Here is a 20259-nt window from a genome sequence, read left to right as displayed (position 1 = left end):
TATAGGGCTTAGTTAGTATTGGCCGATTGGTTAATTTGCCTTCAGACGGTTACAAAGCTCGGGAGTTGCTATGGGTAGCAGGCAGTTACAGTTACAAAGCATGGGAGTTGCTATGGATTACAGACAACATTTATTATTTAGACAGAACAACCAAAAGGGAGGATTTAGTTAATTTCGAGGTCACCCTGCCCTACAGCCTATGTGGCAAGCATATCTACAGAAGCAGAACAAAGAGCTGATTATAAGGTTAGCCTTTTGAGTGAAAATTCCTCTTTAATATAAATGTACAGCCAATTGTCCAGGGTACCCTCCAAGCTGGGAGCAGTAAAAAGGTATGGAAGAAAACATTAATCACCAAGGAAATTTTTAGTTTGAAATGTATAAATTAAAAAGAAATTATTTTTAATCAAAAATTTCAGTCGGTCCGTGCCTGGTATAAGTCTGGAGGAATAGCTCTGGGCAAAGTTCATGAATAATTCCCTTTCCACCTTACATGTCTCTGCATTGTTGAAAATTTTAGCAACAGATGTACCATATTTATAATCAGAAAAAAAAGCATCGATCAAGAAGAAGAGACCCGGAAGCTGGGGAGGGGACCAATGAGGAAAGAGCGACCAAGGGTCATGACCTGTGACAACTTAGTAGGACCGCAGAGTCACTTACCCCTTCACCCCGTGCTGCCACTCTGTGAATAATAAAAAAAGCATGCGCATGAAAGGGGCTGGCAGGTGTTCCCAGGGGCTCTACGGAGACAAAGGCAGGGTATTCTGGCAACAACAAGCCAGGCCAGAGCGGGGTTGGTGAGAGATCCACAGGGAACAGTGGGGTCTGGCGTCTTGACCATGGCCACCTGGCCTGGGCGGACTGAGCCTCAAAGCACTGGCCACAACCACATCCCCCTACTACGCAGTTGCTTCTGCAGAATCCTGCAGATCGGACTGGGAGTGGAGGCTGGACACCAGGACCAAGGGCTTAACACAGAGATGGAGGCATTTCAGAAGGCCAATCCCCGCCCTCCGCTCAGATTGACAGTCATTAAAGGATGCAATAGGGTCCACTCTGGAGGACTTTTAAAATGATGCAAAGAAGTTACCTGGTTGACAATAGGGCCGGAACCTGTAAGGCACCCCGACAGATAGTGTGAGGGCTCAAACACACATCAGCAATAACCACGGATAGTATATGCGGCCCCACAGGCCCTGGGCACCCAGCAAAGCCTCGTGCAGAAAAATGAGTGACAACATGCATGCTGAAGCCAGAGTCAAGATGGCCTTTCAAGTCCCAAAGGACTCCCAGCACCTTGGCATCACTCGCACCTGCATTTCCAGTCCTAACAGGATGCAGAGACGCAGCTCTCTGTGGGCTCCCGGGAGACCTGGCTGTACGGTCGTGTCCTCACAGCACGGCCCGGCAGATCCAGGTTTTTGTGCGACCCGGAGCTTATGTATTTTGGAAGCCCTACTTCAAGAACAAAAGTGCAAAATTACAGGCATAAAATTAGGCAAGTGCATGTTTTTTAGGATGAGTAAAGATATGGCAACACATTACAAATTTTTAGAAGTTGGCAAACACTAAAACACAATGTTTATGTTAGTTAACTGTCTGTCCTACCTCTGTAATATTTTCCTTACATTTTTAGTTGCATAGCCTCTGATTGTTTCTTCCCATGACGATTTTGAAAATATTTTCTACAGAAACTTGTTTCTTATGGACACTCAAGATGCACAGCACGTGATTTCCCGAGCCAGCTCACCCATGGTCCATAGTGGTGCGACTGGTCCGAGCCCTTCCGGCACTGGGATTCTGACGAACCCTACTTCACAAAATCCAGACCAAAACAAGAAATAGAGTATAGCGTGTTCGTAATGGTCTCACTGCATTACACGCATATTCCTGACAAGACGGAACTTCAATTTTAATCAGGAGAGAACAGAATCTTCCACTTACAGTCTTACAACAGGAAGAATTTTGGTCTGATAACAGGAAAATTTTTCTACAGACGAGCTTTTCCTCCCCCGCCCATGTACTTCTGGTGCCGGGCACTGCCGGGCACGTCCGTATGACTAAAGCAGCACTTCCGTCCCCGTGTCTTCACACCGTGACACGGGGGAATGGATGTGGTCACTGCTAGGATACTCCTGGAAGCCACTTCCAGCAGAATGGCTGTGAACCGCATAAATCTATCCTGTTTAACCTGAACCGAGTATATCCCCGTTCAGCTTCCCTTTAGTCCCACCCCCAAAGAGGCCACGGCCATTCCTCACCCAACAGGTGACAGAAGGAGCCAGAGAGGGGGAGACAGAGGCTCTCTCCAATTACACCTCGAATCCCTTGCTTTCACAGATTTTACACAGAAACATTCGAGCCCACGCATAGAATGTCCGGGCCCCTCCCACAGAGCCTGACTCTTAAGCCTCCGGAAGGCCAACCTGGGGGTGAGAACTCCTGAAGCAAAGCCTCTTCCTTGAAGGAAAACTGTGCGAACCTCTCTGCGCCGTCACCAGCAGGGACGGAACTAAGTGACTGGAAGGTGTAGGAAGAGCGAGATTTAAGATACCAGCTGGGTCTGAGAAATATACCGAAGGCAAGAGGGAACGAACGGCAGGCCCCGAAATGGTGGGGATGGATGAATAAGGTGACCGGTCAATGCTTGAGGAGACAGAGCAAGAGACGAGGAGAGAGCTGTGGCTGACATGTGGACGAGGGCGCTGGTGGGCGGAGCCTTGTGTGCGGGTGGGCGGAGTCTGGTGATGGGGTGACTAACAGTTGAGGGCGGGGCTGAAGACTAGGGTGGCCCGACCGATAGACGAGTGGACTCAAAAGATCAGCGCCATGGACACGCAAACTGCGATGAAGGCCAGCACGGGAGAGGTCTGCGCAGAGGGTGATGAGCTGTGTCGAAAGGTGAGTGGCAGGTTGAAAATTGGATGGGCGGGGCCTGGAAATGAGAGGGCAGGGCCACCTGGGCCGGGCTCCCCTCCCTCCCAGCCCTGGAGGTGGGGACAGGAATAAGAGGGAACCCCGCCGAGCATCTGCGAGGTCTTCCTTCCCCGCTCCAGCTGGAGAAGGCGGCCGTGAGGATCCAGGCATGGTGGCGTGGCATCATAGTGCGCCAGGCGCTGCTCCACGCGGCGCTCAGGGCCTGGGTCATCCAGTGCTGGTGGAGGTCGATGCAGGCCAAGATGCTGGAGCAGAGGCGGCGTCTGGCGCTGAGGCTCTACACCTGTCAGGAGTGGGCAGTGGTGAAGGTGCAGGCGCAGGTTCGCATGTGGCAGGCCCGCCGACGGTTCCTCCAGGCCCGCCAGGCAGCCTGCATCATCCAGTCTCACTGGCGCTGGCATGCCAGCCAGACCCGAGGCCTGATCCAGGGCCGCTATGAGGTCAGAGCCAGCCGGCTGGAGCTGGACATCGAAATCCTCATGACCTAGGGCGCTGGCGGGGCCAAGGAGGCTGGATCTCTCTTCCAATAAAGAGGCTCACCGACCAGAGTCTTGCCCTTCGGAAATCAGACCCAAAGAAGAGGGACTGACCCCTAACCTTCCCGCCTTCCACCCCCAAAATGGTTCCCTTGCATAGTCTCGAGCCCATCCCAGGGCAATGCACCCTAGGCGCTTGCTCCAAATGCAAACCTGACCAATCTTGCACCCAAAGGAGACCCCAGGGCCCAGGTCAGACTCTGACACCTCAGCTAGCCTGATCCCAGCTCCCTCCACAAGTGGAGGTGGGCACTGGGCAACCCCTGCCCAGGCATCTCCACTCAGCATAGGACAGCAGAGTCTGGCTGCAGCCGGAGTCAGCTAGGAAGGCCAGGATTCCACAGTCCCGTGCTCAGTAGGGCCCCCACACCCGTGCAGTGCTTGGCGGGGAGCCAGGAAGACAGGGCACCCCAGCTGAGTAACAAACAGCTGCATAGGTGCTGTGCCTCACTGGGGGACAGCAGGCAGGGCCAGCCCCTGGGCAAGGCCGGGGCTGAAGATGAGGGGCAGTGGCTGTGCCTGGGCCGAAAGACAAGGCTTCCTTCTCCTCTGCTGGGGGTGCCAGGCATGGTGGGGAAACAAGCCAGGGGGACCCAGGGCTGGCCAGAGGGAAGGGCTGCCCCTCTTCCACTGCATGTCATCGGTCCGGGGATGCAGCCGCCGGATCCCACCGCACCCTCAGAAGCAAATGTTGGTCTCCGAACCTGCATCCCAGAAGTCTGAGGCCGCTCACCCCCCCTGGGGTTTTGTGGTGGGGCGGCCTTGCACGGGGGGTGGGTGGGAGGACCAGTGGGGAGGTGCCCAGGAGTCAGAGGTCTTCATGGGGCCTCACAGCTGGATCAGGCTTCCCTCCCTCAGGTCCCCGTGTGTGTGTGTGTGTGTGTGCATGTGTGCATGTACGTGTGTGTGTTTAGGGGTCAGGGGCGGGTCTCCAGAACAGCTGTGGCAGATGTGAGAATTCACGGATCGGTCCGCTATTCGTCACCCCCAGTGGCTGCAGCCAGGCTCCTCGCTTTTCCCAGGGTCCCCCTTCAGGAGCTCCAGTCTCAGCTCTCTCCACCCCCTCCTTGCAGCAGGGAGTGGTAAGAAACGAGTCACGTCTGCATGTGACCGTGGACCTGCATGTGACCATGGACCTCGACGGGAATTCTGAATGAGCAGACCAGCCCTGTAGGCGCCACACCTGCTGTGAGGGGTGTTTAAAACCTGGGCCATCGAGGGTTTGACTCTCTGATTCTCAACCTACATAGGACGTTGGAATCCGCGGGACGTAACAAATGCTGATGCCTGGGCCCAGCTGGAGATCCTGGTTTAACTGGGCTGAGAGAGGCTGGGCATTGGGACTCAGTGTGTTGAGTTAAGCCCCTCCCACCCAGGTTATACAGCCCCACTGGTGATGGGGATGCAAACTAGGACCTTCCCAGGCAAACCGGGAGGTGTTCCCAGCTGACTGGTCAGCCTCAGTGTGCAGAGGATGGCAAGAGGTGGGGACAGGGACAGGGTGGGGAGAGAAAGTTCCAGCTGCACAGGAAGATTAGAACTTAGGAACGGAGAAGCTGAAATTAAGGGCTGGTGGTGACCTGTGAATACATTAGATACAGAATGAACATTAAATAACTAAATACTGCTATAAAACAATTTAAACGCGATAAAACTCGGCAGCGTAAACTACCAACTAACGCTGGTCTTCTCAACTTCTCAACGAGGAATCGATCGAGAGCGCCCACAAAGAAAAATGTGGTCAGTGAAAACCACGGCGCCACAATGCTGCCGGCGTCAGAGTTTGTGAATCAAACTCACAGGACACCTGAGGCTGTCCCACACTCCAGTTAACTTTGCTTGGAGAAAGGATCCAGAACAGGGAGTTCGGGGTCTCCAGGCCCCCCGAGACTCAGTAGCCGCTTCTCACGCTGCCATTCCTGAGGGCGGAGAGCTGACATGAGTGCAGTCCACTCCAGCCCAGAGACGCCACCTGGCTCCCGCTGCTGGGTGCAGTGCCTAAATGACATTGCCGAGCACAGTGCACAGATGATAGGTTGGGCAGTCAGCCATCCCCGAGACCAGGTGCAGCTGGGAGGACCTGGTTCCCCCGCCTCCCGTTCATGGCACCAGAAGATTGACAGTGGGTCAGAATCTCAGATTTCCTGAGGCTAAAAGAATGTTTACCTCTAAATGTCACTGTCTCTTTCCTTAAATTTACAGGACTCTTTGGGGGGGTTGCGGGGAGGGTGAGGAGGGAGGTGGGGATATCTTTTGCGGTGAAGAAATGTATGTGAAGTTCAAGAATGTTTTCAGTTTCATTTCAGATTCATTTTCTTCAATTAGAATAAAGTAAAATTAAATAGTCTTCACTAAAAAAAATAGACATATGGCATGATCCCATTTTTATGGAAGTATTTCTATCTCTCCTTCTATCTGTAAAAATGCATCGAAATCTAGGCTGCTGTACCAGAAATGTTAACGATAGTTATATTTGAATGATGAAACTGGAGGTAATACTTTTATTTTCTTTTTGTATTTTTTTCTGCAATGCTTAAGCTGTTTATAGGGAGCATATATTGTTTTCACAGAAAGAATAGATTTTAAAAAACTAAGAATTGATCTACCATATGATCCGGCAATCCCTCTACTGGGTATTTACCCCAAAGACTTGAAAACCCATATCCGAAAAGAGATTTGCACACCGATGTTCATAGCAGCATTATTCACAGTGGCCAGGACATGGAGCAACCAAAGTGTCCTACGATAGATGATTGGCTAAAGAAGCTGTGGTACATATATACAATGGAATATTACTCAGCCATAAGAAGAGATGAAATACTGCCATTTGCGACAACATGGATGGACCTCGAGATAATCATGCTAAGTGAAATAAGCCAGACAGAAAAAGTTGGAAATCACATGATATCACTTATATGTGAGATATAAACCTAAAAGCAACAAATGAACAGGACAAACAGAGACTCATGGACATGGACTATAGACTAGTGGTTACCAGAGGGGAAGGAGGGGGAGTGTAGACAGGGATAGGGGGTAAATAGAGTAGGGGGGAGGGTGAAGGGAGCAAAGGGGATCAAATATATGGCAGCTGAAGGAAACTGCACTTTGGGTGGTAAACACACAGTAGAATATACAGATGTCAAATGATAATGTGCACCGGAACATTATATAATTGTATTTACCAATGTTACTCCAATAAACTTAAAAAAACCCAACCCTGACATCTCAGTGAGAGCCCTTGGGGTTTAAGGGTTCCCTACTTTACTCTCCACCTCATTTCCCTCTTCCCCCCCTCTTCCCATTCCCAGCTTTCACTTCCCTCGAACCCCCCTCCTTCCTGCCCTGCTCTGTCCAGACCCAGCCCTCCTCCCCCAGACTGAGGACAGCCATCTTTAGTGCTTAAAGCCTCGCTGGCCCAGGTGGAGTTGTAGGCTCCCTTCTTTTCTTGCAGAAGGTTGGGGTGGGGACACTTTCAGAGAGTTTTGAGACCTTCCGCGACCCCTCTTTTCCACGACCCCTCCCCCATACCAGGAGAGGAGGCCCGAGCAACCGGGGTGGGGTGGGAGGAATGGAGAGCTCTGGCATGAGAGTAGCTGGCGGGCAAAGTTCCCCCCAGGGTCCAGGGTCCTCCCCGCCAGAGGTGGCAGGGATAGAAGATTCTTCACTGAATACCCTTCATACCTGTTTAGCTGTGAACCATGTTAATTACTGCCTTTTAAAAATTATTTATTTTAAGGAAAATATTCCCGAGCCACGCAAAGGAGGGTGGCTTTTCAGGTGCAAGGAGATCAGAGCCCCGTCTTGGCCTGTCCTGGGGCTGGAGCAGCGAACAGCACTGCAGGTCCCATGGGGCACAGTGCCCTGGTGCCCATCTGCTGGGGGCTGCACCCAGGCCTGGGTAATTTGGGCCGCGCATCTGGAACGGAAACACCCCAATAAGATTGCCAAAATTAGCAAATGGAAACACAAGACGTCAGGTTAAATCGATGTCAGGTAAACAATGAAAATGTTTAGTCTAAGTATGTCCCGGCATTGCATGGGACATACTTAGAGTAAAAATTTATTCATTGTTTATCTGACATTCAGATTTAACTGGGCATTCTGTATTTTATTTGGCACCCTTACACCCCAAATATTGGCTGGCGAGGAAGAGCTATCCCTTCAATGATCTTTTTTCAGTTTTCTGTTTTCATTTTTTAAATCGTTAACCCGAATTTCCACAGCCATGCCAGCCTGTACATGCAAATTAGTTCACTTAAAAATGACAAATGTCCCTGGCCTGCCCATCTCCCAACGCAGGACTTTGTGCCTCTAGGATGGCGCGGTCCGGGGAGCTTCCCGAAGCTCCCGGTTCATCGGCTCCTGTTTGGGTCCGCTGCCCACTGCCCCAAAGGCCGCGGGAGGGCGGCGGTGGCCTGGCGGAGCCGTGTGGCCGGGACTGTGCCTCTGCGCCCTCTGCTGGTGAGCCTCGGCCACACGCGCGCGGGACGCGCACGGGCTCGGGGCTCCAGGACCGCGCCCCCGCGTCCGAGCTCCTCCGGGGACTGGAGGAAGACCCCCAACGCCCAGCTCTCACTGGCTGACAGCAGGTGGCCTCTCCCACCGTCCAGCCCCTGCCCTCCGTGCTCATCTCCTCCCTCCTTGCAAGCTCTTTCTGGCTTCGTACGCACCACGTGAACACGCGACCTTCTGGCCCACGGCTCCGCCTCCGGGTTCCCTCACACCTGAATGCTCAGCCTGGCTCTGCGCGGACGTCCGGCTCCCCTCAGGTGCCAGGCAAGCTGGCTGTGGCGACGCCCACAGTTCCCAGGTGCAGCCAGCTGCCCCTCCTGCCCCGGAGGCCGCGCCATGCAGGTCCCCCACCGAACTGCCAGATGAGCCTGCCTGCTCATAGCCTGCAGCGGTGGCTCCTTTTAAGAGAAGGTGGCTTACTTATTTTCTGTCTCCCCGCCAGTCAGGGCTGGGTCTAGATCTGGTGGCCATCAGGCTCTAGCGTCCGGCACAGAGCAGAGTCATCAAGTAACTGGCAAAATGAAAATTGGGCAGCGGGGGCTGGTGTGAGGGGCCTCCGCCCGCCAAGGGCAAATAGTGATTTTTTTAAAATAAAGACACTTTATTTACAGATAATACAAAATAAAGCACAAGACAAACTACTGTGCAGGGGGAGGGACGGCCCCCATAATAATGCCCCTCCCCATCCCAGAATAACTTATATAAAAAATTAAAAAGGCCCTAGGAGGAGTGGGGGGGACAGGGCTGGAAGCACCTTTGCAAATTGGGGTTTGGGGCCTGCAGTCCTCAGCCACCCCGTTCCAAGGCTACGTGGACCCTGGCTTGCTCCCTTCTGAGTCCTGGGGCTGACAGCGGGGGCACACGCTGCCCGTGCAGTTGGCGGCCACCTGGCCAAGGACCCTGCCTTCTGACTCTGAAAGGTTGGAGTGAGTGGGTGGGTAAGTGGCTTTGGGGGTGGGCGTGGGGGCGGTGTTATTGCAGTGCTCCAGCCAACTTCCTCCTGGCTCTGGACACGCTCTGGCCCCGGGTTTCGGGGAGCAGCCGTGCCAAGGCAGGGGTGTGGTGTCCTCAAAGCGATGACGTTGTTGAGTCTACCACCTCACGGCCGTTGCAAACGGTAGGGACAAACTGGGAGCCAGACCCTAGGGAAAGGATGCCGGAAGTCGGGTCCTAACGCCAAGGTCCTCCATAAAGGGAGAGAGGCGAGGGAGGCGGGGCTGCAGAAGGAAGCTCCCCGATCCCGCCCTCTCCCGTCCAGCCTCATCCTCATCGAGGGGCACTCTGCTCCCCTCCCCACCCCCAAGGACTCTCAGCAACGCAGGGAGCAGCCTCCAAGCTGAGGAGCAGGTGGGGAGGGAGCACAGGTGGAGGAGAGTGCTTAGGGCAGACCTTGACCTTGGCAGACGCTGGAGCTGGCCCTGGTGGCAGCGCTGCCGAAGCGGCTGGTGGGCGCTCGGTGGCTAACCACGTTCTTCTGGGGCTGGAAGAGGATGATGTGCAGCTTGGGAGCGAAGAGGCAGCCGAGCACCACCGAGCCGCTGAGGCTGACCGACACGCACATGGTGGTGGTCTGCACCTGCGGTGGGGAGGTCAAGGGTGAGTCTGTCCCAAAGGCCTGGGCCTGGTACCAGGAGCCCCTGCCCAGGCTGCAGGGTAGGCCGTAGGGGAGACGGTAAGCATCTGCTGGGCCTTGGTCCCTTTGCCAAGCCCCGAGGGATTTCCAGGAAGGTTGAGCACAGTCCCAGCATTAGCCCCAGTGGACGGTCTTGCAGCTGTCGGGGTGAACATGCAGGGGAGCATGTACATGGGTGTGTGTGTGTGGGGGATGCAGGCATGAAGTGCATGCGTGTAAGTGCATGTATGTCTGCGTGGGTGTGTATGTGCAGGGGGTGGTGAGCACGTGCAGGTATGCGTGTGCAAGTATGGGATGCATGTGTAGGTGGGAAGATGTGTGCGCACATCTGTAAGTGTGCATGTTTGTGCAGGTGTGTGTGTGTTGCACATGCATGTGTGGTTACTGCGCATGTGTCCCAGGTGAATCCTTAGCTGCCTGTGATTGGCATGCAAATGCAAATCATATGCAAGTGCAGGCTGAGTCAGAGCCCGTTCCCTCCCCAGCCCTGGCCTCCACCACCCAGGCAGGTGGCCCAGCAGGTGCAAGAGCAGCCAAGCCCAGCCTCCCTGGCCCCGGCACTGCCCGCCATACCTGTCCTGGGGAAAAGGGGCCTTTGCAGGGGCTCTTGCCTTGATTTTCCTGCTCCTTTAATTGTTAAGATTGTCAGTTCAGACCCTGTTCTACACTCCCAAGCTGAGTGACCTCAGCCAAGGGATTGAACCTCCCTGAGTCTCCGTGTCTTCGTCTGCAAAATGGGGAGAGCCACGGAGTTTACTCCAGAGTCGCGATGATTCGGCCAGACTATCCTTTTATCGTTCAGAGCCCAGCTCATCTGTTACCTCAGAAAGACCTTCCCTGACCAACGCCATCTGGAGCAGCCACTGCTCCTTGAAGCTGAGGAGACATACTGAGACACTCAGTGTCAGTTAGAACTTGGCTCGGAAGCCACCAGCTGGGGTCCCCTGTTTACACGCTTCAGCCTTGCTCAGCCCTGTGCCCCGGATCTCGTCCCCACCTTGGCTTCACCTTCTCTGCCTGCCCTGGTTTCATCTCTGAACCCCAGACTTGCAGCGCTCCACACTGCCCGGCTCCAGGGGGCTTCAGGGCATGGCACCCTCTGGAGCCACTCCCGTTCCAACTCCCCACCTCCACCTCTGCCTCCCTCCCACCATTCGTGCCTCCTCTCCTCACTGCGGGGGACCGGGGGACCGTGCACACCCGCTGCTCCGTTGACCTCCCCCACTGTCTCCGCCCTACCTGCTCGAACCTGCCTGTCCGGCAGAGCCCAGTCTAAGGACTCTTCTTCCAAGACCCCCCTCTGATTCTCTGCACAGACACCCCCACCGCCACAAACACACCTCTTCTGCACTCCCACTGGGACCTTTCGTCGCCCTGAGCCACAGCAGCAGTTTCTGACTTGGCGCTTCAGGCCATGCCCAGGTCACCCACGAGCCCGGGAGCTCCCCGAGCAGAGACGAGGTCTCCCCTCCTCCAGCCAGCCCCTCGGCGAAGCAGGGCAGAGCCACTGCTGCTCATTTGGACATATTTCTCCCGCCCGGCCCCTCCCAAACTGGGGGATGACATCTGAGCCCAGAAGTCTCTTCTCAGCCCCCTCGAACTCCTTCCCCTCCCGGGCCGTTTCACTAGGCTCTACTCCGCCTCCCCACCTTCCTTCGGGGTCTGGCCCTAGCTGGGCCGCCACGAGCTGTGCTCCTGCCTGTGAGCATTTAACCCGTCGGGGCCTCCGAGTGTCAGAAGATTAAACCAGATACCGGGAGGCAGGAGGTCCGGTGCCCCGCCCCCCAGGCTCCGCAGCAGGCGGCTCACCCGGTAGTCGCTGGAGGTGACATAGAAGATGGGCAGGAAGGCCAGCCAGATGATGCAGGTGGTGTACATGGTGAAGCCGATGAACTTGGCCTCGTTGAAGTTCTCGGGGCACTTGCGGGTCTTGAAGGCGTAGAGCGTGCAGAGCGCGATGAGGAGCACGTTGTAGGCCAGCGAGCCCAGCATGCTCGCGTCGCCATGGTTGCAGCGCAATGTCACCACCTCCCGCCGCTCGGGGGCTGTCTCCTTGCCCGTGCCTGGCGCCTCCACCACCAGCCAGGCGGCCACGATGAGCAGCTGGCCCGAGATGAGCGCCAGGCAGATGGCCACCTGCGAGGCGGGGCTGATGAAGCGCGGCCGCTGGGCTCCCTCACGGGCGCCGCCGAAGATGCGCGCGATGCGGTTGGTCTTGGTGAGCAGGGCCGAGTAGCAGACGGAGAAGGCGGTGCCCAAACCCAGGCGCCGCAAGGTGCACACCGCCGTGGACGGCTTGGCGATGAAAACGAAGGTCATGCAGTAGCAGAGGAAGACGCCGCCCAGCAGGATGTAGCAGAGCTCCCGGCCCGAGGCCTTGACCACGGGCGTGGCGTTGTGCCGCACGAAGACGCCCAGCACAAAGAGGGTGGCCAGGGCGCCGAGGCAGGCGATGGTGACGGGCCCCACGGCCCAGGCATCGCCCCAGCGGATGTACTCCTGCGGCAGCTCGAAGCAGCCAGTCAGGCTGGCGTTGGGCCAGTAGCCCAGGCCGCAGTCGGCGCAGGTGAACTCGTCCAGCCGGTACTCGTAGGGCTGGCAGGGGATGCAGAGCCAGCAGCAGACCTCCCCCGGCTGCATGCTCTTCACTTCGTTCCGGAGGCAGGGCTCGCTGCAGCGGGAGGCGGGCAGGGGGCCGGCCGAGGCCGAGGCCCACGGGATGAGGCTGGTGTCCAGGGTCAGGCCTTCTGCCCAGTAGCCCACCTTCTGGTAGCGGTAGTGCCCGCTGCCCGCCCGTAGGTAGGTGAAGACGTTGTAGCGACCGATGCCGTCCCCAAAGCGGTCGAAGCGGACCTCGCTGTGGGTGTCAGCTGGGCGGAAGGGGGCTGGGGGGAGAGGGGCGGATTGGTGGGTCATCCTGACGTGTCCCCAACCCCCACCCTGACAGGGTGCCTGAACCCCAGAGCTGAGCCCACTCCTCGTCCCTCTGGCCCGCGCCCGCACACTGAGGCCAGCCTTACCCTCAGCCGTTTTGCTGAATGAGAGGCTACATCAAATCCCAATCCCACCCCCCAGATAGAACCCCAACCTTAGAGCCTAGGCATCCCCACAAACCTAAAGCCCAAGCTGACTCCCAACCAGGACTCCTCAAAACCCAGCCTCAGACTTAATCTTCAGTACCTTCCAACCCAGACGCCAGATGCCAAAACGCACCACATCCCTCTCCCCAAACTTAAGAGGGAGACCCCCAAAGCCACACTTGGCCTCCACTTGGTCTTATCAATGACAACCCCAGCTCCAGCCCCCGCCAGCCCTAACCCTGACCCCAGTGCAGGCAGAATCCCAACCTCAGCGTCACCTGTAACCATCGATGGGCCCCAGAACGTGCTCGGCAGGCAGCTCACAAATCACTTCTACGCCCCATGCCCCTTCCCCCGCACCCGTGAATGCCACGTCTCCCGGTCAGGCTCAGGAGGCCGGGCCACTGCCATCCCAGGTCCCAGTGAGAAATCAGGGATCGAGCAAAGCGGATGACGTGCTTAAGGCCCCGTGATGAATGGTGCTGCCCAGAGTCACATGCGGGTCCCCTGCGGCCGCTACTCTTGCCTCCCAGACTCAAAGTCCTCAAAATCCAACTCGAGCCCCGCCATCAATCCCACGAAGCCCAGCGGGTTGAATGTAGCCTTGCTCCAACGTCAGCCCGACCAGACCCTGATCCTCCCATAACTCTGAATGTCAATCTTGTTGGGATGACTATTGGTCTTGACCCTGGGCCAGAGCTCCAAGCTTTTGTCAGCCCTGCCACCCTTCCCCACTGTTCCCATGGTGATTCTCCCTGAAGCACAGTGATAATTCTGAGGCATTCATTTTTTCTTCAAACTGGAACTTTTATTAAAATAACTTTTGGTTTGAAGAAGCTGTGGCTACCTTGAGTAGAAAATCAAAATTAGAAATAGAAATTTTTCCGGAAAATAGAGTGTCATCCAGATGTTCACTCTCCACCCACCCATCCCTCTCACTGATGCTTGGTTGCCTGAGAACGGACTCAAGGTCTCCTGGTCCCTACACCCTGCACGTGCACGTGAAACAGGCAGGAGAGAGAGGCAGGTGGCCCGGCAGGTGCAAGAGCAGCCAAGCTCCAGCCCCTGCCTGAGCAGGACCCAGAGACCCTCGAAGTGCAGGACCAGGCCAGAAGCCCACTCTCTGGAAAGGTCTCAGAAAGTGGAACCTCAGTGCTGGCTCCAGCTGGAGTCAGTCCCCTCTGCCTAGCCATCCTTGTCCTGGCTCTGACACCAGCCCCCTGGGCAGGTCCCTTACTGGCTGCAGGCTATGGTTTCTTAGCCAAGCTATGGAACCTGAGAGCCTGCTCCCTCTCACCCTCCGGCGGCCAGCAGCCTAGCGGACGCTGGCCAGCTCATTACCATCGAACTTGACGTTGAGCACGAAGTCCTTGTAGAGGCGACGCCCGTTGACGGGCCGCATGGCGTCGCAGAGGCGGGTGGTGTTGGGGCAGAGGGCGCGGTGCATGTCGTGCAGTGCGTGGGCCATGGCGTACACGGCATTGACCACGAACATGATCTTGGACTCCTGCTCGAAGGGCACGGCCCGCAGGGAGTGGGCGGCACAGTCTCGCTGCCGGAAGCTGCAGCGGAACCTCTGCTCCCAGAACTCACGGAACCAGGGGTTCCGGCTGTTGTTCCAGGGGTCCAGGCTCCGGAAGTAGGAGGCGAAGTCGCCGATGGGGTAGGAGGCCAGCTCGATGGTGATGGCGCCCTCGGCGGCCCCCTCGCTGCCGGCCACCACGCTCTCCAGCGCCCCCCAGCCATCGCTGGCCACCCAGGTGAAGCTGGCGTTGAGGCGCTGGGTGGCGGCGAGGAGCTCGCGGGCGTCCTCGGACCTGGTGAACAGGACGGCCACACGGGCACTGGGCTTCTGCAGCAGGGCGCGGACCACGCCCTCGAAAGCGGCCCGGCTCATGGCCCGGCCCACCTTCTCCGAGGTGGCCACGCAGATGTTGCGCGCGCGGGCCTCTAGCTCAAAGGCTTCGATGCCTGTCTCGCCGTAGTCGCCCTCGGACGCCACAGTGGACACGTAGGTCCAGTTGAAGAAGCGGAGAATCTCGGCCATGGCCTTGGCTTGGAAGAAGTCGGGGGGCACCGTACGGGCAAAGTAGTCGTAGCGGGACTTGTCACTCAGCTTTGCACTGGTGGAGGCATAGCTGATCTGCGGGATCTGAAATAGCCGCAGGAGGTTGGCCACCTGGGGGAGGAGGACAGGGGGCAAAGGTCAGAGACACAGCTACCCGACCTTGGGATCGAGCGTCCATGTGGTCAGCCCTCCCAAAAGACTAGATGCTATCTTGATGTGTCTTCCCGCTGGGGAGAGAAAGCTCTCTACTCCTTCCCAAGGACTGGGAGAGAGTCGAGGCCAAGGCACCAGGGGCCTGAGTCACAGCTGAACCCCTCTGCTGTCCCCCTGCGGGCACATGACAGCAGCAAAAGTGGGGAGCCAAGGGTGGAGAGGGTGGAGAGAGGTTGGCACTCGGCTGTGCAGGGAAGAGGGAGGCACCAGATGGCAGCCGGGATTCTCAGGGCTCTTAAGCCCTCTACCTGTACGGGGCAGGTAACCCCTCCCCAGAGTCAATCCTGATGGGATGATGCAGAAAGAAAAGGCTCCCCCAAAAAGGAAGACCCACATCTGAGGGGCCCCGTGGCCCTGACAGCCCAAGGGTTGGTCTCTGCTGGATGCCTGAGCCTGAAAAATAAAAGGGCTTCCTGCTGACCCCTGAATGCCTGGCGCCCATCTCCCACCCTTGGGTCCCTGGGACCCGCTCCTAAGCGTGCGGTCTAGCCAAGGCCCTGGGGGGATGGTGAGGGCAGGCAAGGCTCGGGTTCCCCAGGAGGGAGCTAGGGTCCTGCATTTGCAGCTGGGGCACAGGCTCTTCCTCTGACAGTTTCAACGCCCTCTCCTCTCACACTTGCTACCGCTGCGACCCTGGGCAAGCTCGCAAGCCTCCCTGAGCCTCGGTTTCTCCTTCCCGCCTTGCGAGGCTGCCGAGCAGATGAAAGCGAATGATGCTCATGAGGCCACAGTGCCTGGCATTTGGAAGATGATAGGGATTTGGAGAAGAGAGAAGAAGGGGTGGGAATAAGGAGGAATCGTTAACAGGCAGGTGCTGCCTCAGGATGAAGGGCTGGGCCTTGTTTTGACCCAGACAAGGAAAACGCGCTGATGCCGAGGTGTGGGCCGCGCTGCCGGGGACGGGCAGCCTGGGCGTGAGGGAGGCATCTGGACTCCTGGAGACGAACGGTGGAGGGGCAGGGTGCTGGGAAAGCACTCCGGAGGTCCTCAAGACATCAGCAGGTGGGAGGCCGCTCACCCATCCCAGCCCCCAGCCAGGGCTGCAGATGTGGGTGCTGGCACAGCCACGCATGTCCAAGCTGCTGCTGGCCGCCTCCAGCAGCTGGCACTAACAGGACCAGTAATTCACTCTCCGCAGTAGGGGGACGAGCAGGCTTCCCCCTCCCCAGCCAGAAGCTGCCTCCATGGTTCGGACTCCTGCTTAATTTCTCCCGAGGAAGCGCTCCAGGTCGGGGGTCCCGGCCCAGCCTCTGACACTGCCTTCAGCCGGCCTCCGAAAGGAAGCTGAGTCCCCAGCCGAGACCCTCCTTGCAACCCACGACCCTGATGTCAGTTCTGGCCTCATCATCCAGCAGTCTATGCTGGCCACCAGGCAGGTGAGGGTCTGGGCAAGAGGTGGGACCTGGTCAGGGAGGGGGAGGATCCCACCTAGGCTAAAGCAGCCAGGTGTGCCCAGGGCTATCAGGTGGGCCAGTACCCGCTGCTGACCCTTGCGGGAGAGCAGGAGGTGGGCGGGCCTGGCCCCCTCACCTTCCCACTCTTCAAGCCCCGTGTGTCTACAGACCTGAGAGGTACCCCCTGCAGACCTGAGAGGTACCCCCTGCAGACCTGAGAGGTACCCCCTGCACTCCCATACATTCTGCTTCTCCTCCTCCTGGGTCCCCCACCTGTTTCTCTTCTTTGGGCTGCTTCTGGCTTCCATCTTCCATCCCTTTCCAATCAACAGAGAGATGACCTAACAGAGCAGGACGTCCTTGGCTGAGATCCCAAGGTTCATATCGCCACTTTGCAAGGGCCGTGACCTGTGGCCAGCCTCCCTGCCGGTCTGGCTTTCCTCGTCTATGAAATGGGTTCATGATAATAGCAGCTAATATTGGTTACGCCCTGATGACTTGCCAGGCCCCCAATGCGTGCTTTGCATGCATCGCCTCATCAAATTCCCACCACGACCCTAAGAGTGGCAAGAATTATGAGGCCCATTTTATAAGGCCCAGAAGACAGAACTCATGCCCAGAGTCACACAGTACAGTAGAGAAGCCAGGATTCAAATCTGAATACTGACTCAAGAGGTCCGGCTGCTAAGCTTCTCCGGGCTTTTAAACATCAGCTGTGTGCGTGTGTGCGTGTGTGCGTGTGTGTGTGCGCGCGCGCGTGTGCGTGTGCGTGTCTTGCGTGTGTGTGTGTGTTGGAAGTGGGATGTTTTCCTATATAATCTCTAAAAATCAAAATCAACCCCATTATGTGACAGGGCACTGTAGTCTTCCGTACGAAGCTACTCAAAGGAAGCTTCTAGTCCCTCCTCCAGTGCAGGGCAGCCCAGAGCCCCTGCTCGGCGGGAGTGTGCGCCCCGATCTCTGGCCTCCCTCTCCAGCCCCCACGTGAGCAGCCCCCACGTACCTGGATGGAGACATCGCTGTAGGAGCCGCCGATGACCCCAGTGATGGCAGTGGGAGCATCGTCGTGGGTGGCGTAAGAGCCGTCGGGGCAGATGTGGCGGGAGCCGTCGGCACCTCTGCTCAGCGAGGCACGCACGAAGTCGAGCGCCTGCTCCAGGGCATAGGTGTCCTTGGAGCAGCTGTCCAGTATGTGCGCGCCTAGGCGCACACCCGGCAGCAGGCGCGGGTCGCGGTTGATGCGGTCCAGCGCAAAAAGCATGGCCTCCAGGCGCTGGATGCCGCGATGCTCGTTGACGGGCCCGCACTCCTCTGCCGGGCCTCCCTTCTGGTGTACGGGGAACAGCCCGCCCAGCACCAGGTCCCCCTCCAGAGTCAGCACCTTCTTGGCCGGGCCCTCAGCCACAGCGCCCCACAGCAGCAGCAGCGCCAGGAGCCCAAGCAGTGATCCCATGGCCCCAAAGGGGATGGATGAGTCCAGCAGACCTGAGTCTCCCGGGACGAGGGTAGACGCAGCGAAGAGAGGAGGAAACGGAGCAGGAAAGGACAGACAGGAAGAGAGATGAGAAGGGGCCCAGCTCCTGCAGGGAGACAGACGGACGGACGGAGAAACAGGGAGAAGTGGGACCTGAGAGCAGCTACCCCTTAGCCTTGGCTTCCCCAAACCTCTCTCCCGGGGACGCAGGAGCCAGGGAGAGGTGGTGTCGCTAACTAGGCTGAGACGCTCCTGGGGCACCTGGCCTGTCTCTCAGCCTTGCCCTGATCTGGGTCTAGAGATGGGCCCTGCGCCCATCCCAAACGCAGCACGGAGGGCGGGAGACTGAGAGTAAACAGGAGACCCTCGCCCACGCCAACCCCGCTGTGAATTGAAGAGTGTCCAAGACCCTGCAGAGACCTCCCTGCCCAACACCTTTGCAGCGGAGACCAGGTCAGAGTCCCACACTTGGGGTCCAGTGCCCATCTCGAGCCTTGGATTTCCTGAGAGGGGCCATTGCTGGCTGAGAAGCCACCAGGGAAGAGGGAAGAAAGTGTCTAAAGGGTAGTTAGTCTCTGCCTCCTAGGGAGACTGCACCCAAGGGTCCTAACCTCTGGTTCTTAAAAAGCCAGCCCCAGAGTTCCCTGACTAAGGAAGTAACAGACTCTGGGCCCTGGGACTTAGGCAGCAAGGTGGAGAGGCTGGCCCCAGGGAGGGATGCTGAAGTGACCACAGGTCTTACGTCGACGGGGAAAGTAGATGTGAGTACGTGTGTGTGTGTGTGTGTGTGTGTGTGTGTGTGTGTGTCTTGGGTGGGGGGTAGTTCACCCGGCTAAAAACTCAAAACGGTGCTCAAAGTGAGACTTAGAACACTTAGCTCTACACAGAATGCTCTTGGAGGCTTTACCTCCGTTTTCTCTCTAGCTCAGAACCAAGCACAAAAAGTCTCCATCTCCAGTCTCCCCATCCTCAGCCTCCGGGCCCTGTTCACCCTGTCCCTGACCCTCAGAGACCGTGCACTCCCCCTTCCACTCTGCACCCCATCGGTCATGCCCCCCAGAGACCTACCCCAGACAGGCTCTCAGAATCACGCAGGCTTGGGCCACTCAGCCTAAAGAGGGGCAGCAGTTAATTCAAGGACCCCATGTCCTGGCCACAGAGGCTGAGGCTCTCCACTTTGCTCCCCAGGGTTAATCTGCTGATGCCAGGGCAGGTGACTGGGATCCTGTGGGTGCCCCCGAAAGAAGCGGCTCCACCAGGCAAACAGGAGAGAGAGGCTGCATGGAGACCAACACGGATGGGGACAGGGACCCAGACGGGGGGGGGCTGAGGCCCAAACGGGTCAAGACCACGAGCCTCCCACAGGGGTGGCCGGGACCAAAGCTCTGACAGGGACTGAACCCCAGAGGCGCAGCTTAGGGGCCCTGGGCCACAAGACCCGGGCAGGGAGCGATCCAGCAGGAGAGGCTGAGACAAAGACAGAGGCACAGACAGAAAGACGGACCTTAGGACAGAGGGGCCGCAGGGATGAGGGAGCGTGATGCAGGGCGTGCGTTTTCTGGGGAAGAAAGGCGGGACGCCTAGGGCTGTCTTCCCGCTTCCCCGAGCTCCCGGAGAGCGCTGTCTGGAGCCCCGGCCCGTCCCGGCCCGAGCGCCCCAGAACTCGAGGGCCCGCCGGACTCCGGGACGTGGGGTCAGGGTCGATAAGGTCGGCGGTGGCCGCGGCACCCCGGGCTTACCCTACCTGGCGCGCCGGCTCCGGCGCGGAGAGAGGCGGAGAGGAGCCGGGGGCGCGGGGTTCCAGCTCCCGCTCGCTCGCCGGCTCGGCGGCTCTGCGCTCTCCGCCCGCCAGCCCGCTCGCTCCGCCGCTTTCAATCGCCGCCTGCCCCGCCCCCGGCCCGGCCCGCCCCCGGCCCCTCCTCCGGCCCTGCCCGCTCGCGCTCTTCCTCTCCCAATCCAGCCTCCGCCTCCCTCCAGACTCCTCCACCGCCCCGCGCCCTGCGCCTCCGGCTCGGCTTCTTTGCGGGGCCGCCGGCCCGGAGCTGTCCGCCGCGTGGTGCTGAGTCCTCCGGCGCTCCCCGCTCTGCGCTGGAGCAGGTGCCTCGCGGCGCCCTCCACCCCGCAGTCAGACTGCGTCCCAGAGAGCAGTAGGCACGGGGCACGGGGTACGGGGCTGGGAAGGTCACTGAGCCCCGGGAGAACAGCACAATGCTATGGGTTCCCATCTGCTAGAGCAAAGGGGCTGGCCCTAGGGTCGTGGGGTACCACTGGGGGACAGGTAAGGGGGCACGTAGGAGGTGGGTGGAGTGTTTACACAAGTCTGTCCCTGCCCTAACAGCCATTCTCCCCGACTCGTGGACTGCAGCTTAGTCCACATGCCAGACCCAGGGTGGGGGCATGTGTCTTCCG

The 20259-nt window shown here is 58.1% G+C and overlaps 2 protein-coding genes across 6 annotated transcripts; one reads left to right on the top strand and one right to left on the bottom strand.

Moving 5' to 3' along the window:
• The first annotated feature begins 1707 nt into the window (after positions 1-1707).
• Positions 1708-3490, top strand: IQCF6 (IQ motif containing F6). Of its 2 annotated transcripts, none has more exons than XM_039836855.1 (2): positions 1708-1722; positions 3060-3490. In XM_039836855.1, the coding sequence occupies exons 1-2, from the start codon at positions 1708-1710 to the stop codon at positions 3426-3428; spliced, it is 384 nt and encodes a 127-aa protein (XP_039692789.1). In that variant the 3' UTR covers positions 3429-3490. The 2 variants fall into 2 exon arrangements, with proteins under 2 accessions (XP_039692789.1, XP_039692788.1); XM_039836854.1 differs by lacking the exon at positions 1708-1722 and adding an exon at positions 2826-2847.
• Positions 3491-8530: 5040 nt separating this feature from the next.
• Positions 8531-19681, bottom strand: GRM2 (glutamate metabotropic receptor 2). Of its 4 annotated transcripts, none has more exons than XM_039837900.1 (5): positions 17380-19681; positions 14043-14880; positions 11431-12506; positions 9378-9564; positions 8531-9130 (listed from the first exon to the last, which is right to left on the bottom strand). In XM_039837900.1, the coding sequence occupies exons 1-5, from the start codon at positions 17827-17829 to the stop codon at positions 9057-9059; spliced, it is 2625 nt and encodes an 874-aa protein (XP_039693834.1). In that variant the 5' UTR covers positions 17830-19681; the 3' UTR covers positions 8531-9056. The 4 variants fall into 4 exon arrangements, with proteins under 4 accessions (XP_039693834.1, XP_039693835.1, XP_039693837.1 ...); XM_039837901.1 differs by having other exon boundaries at positions 9384-9564; XM_039837903.1 differs by lacking the exons at positions 14043-14880; positions 17380-19681 and adding an exon at positions 13376-13994 and having other exon boundaries at positions 9384-9564.
• Positions 19682-20259: the final 578 nt, after the last annotated feature.

Source organism: Pteropus medius, unplaced genomic scaffold, assembly GCF_902729225.1.
Source record: "Pteropus medius unplaced genomic scaffold, Ma_sr-lr_union100, whole genome shotgun sequence".
NCBI classification, from domain to species: domain Eukaryota; kingdom Metazoa; phylum Chordata; class Mammalia; order Chiroptera; family Pteropodidae; genus Pteropus; species Pteropus medius.
The sequence above is the reverse complement of the archived record's forward strand: the minus strand, read 5'-3'. Positions and strand labels throughout refer to the sequence as shown.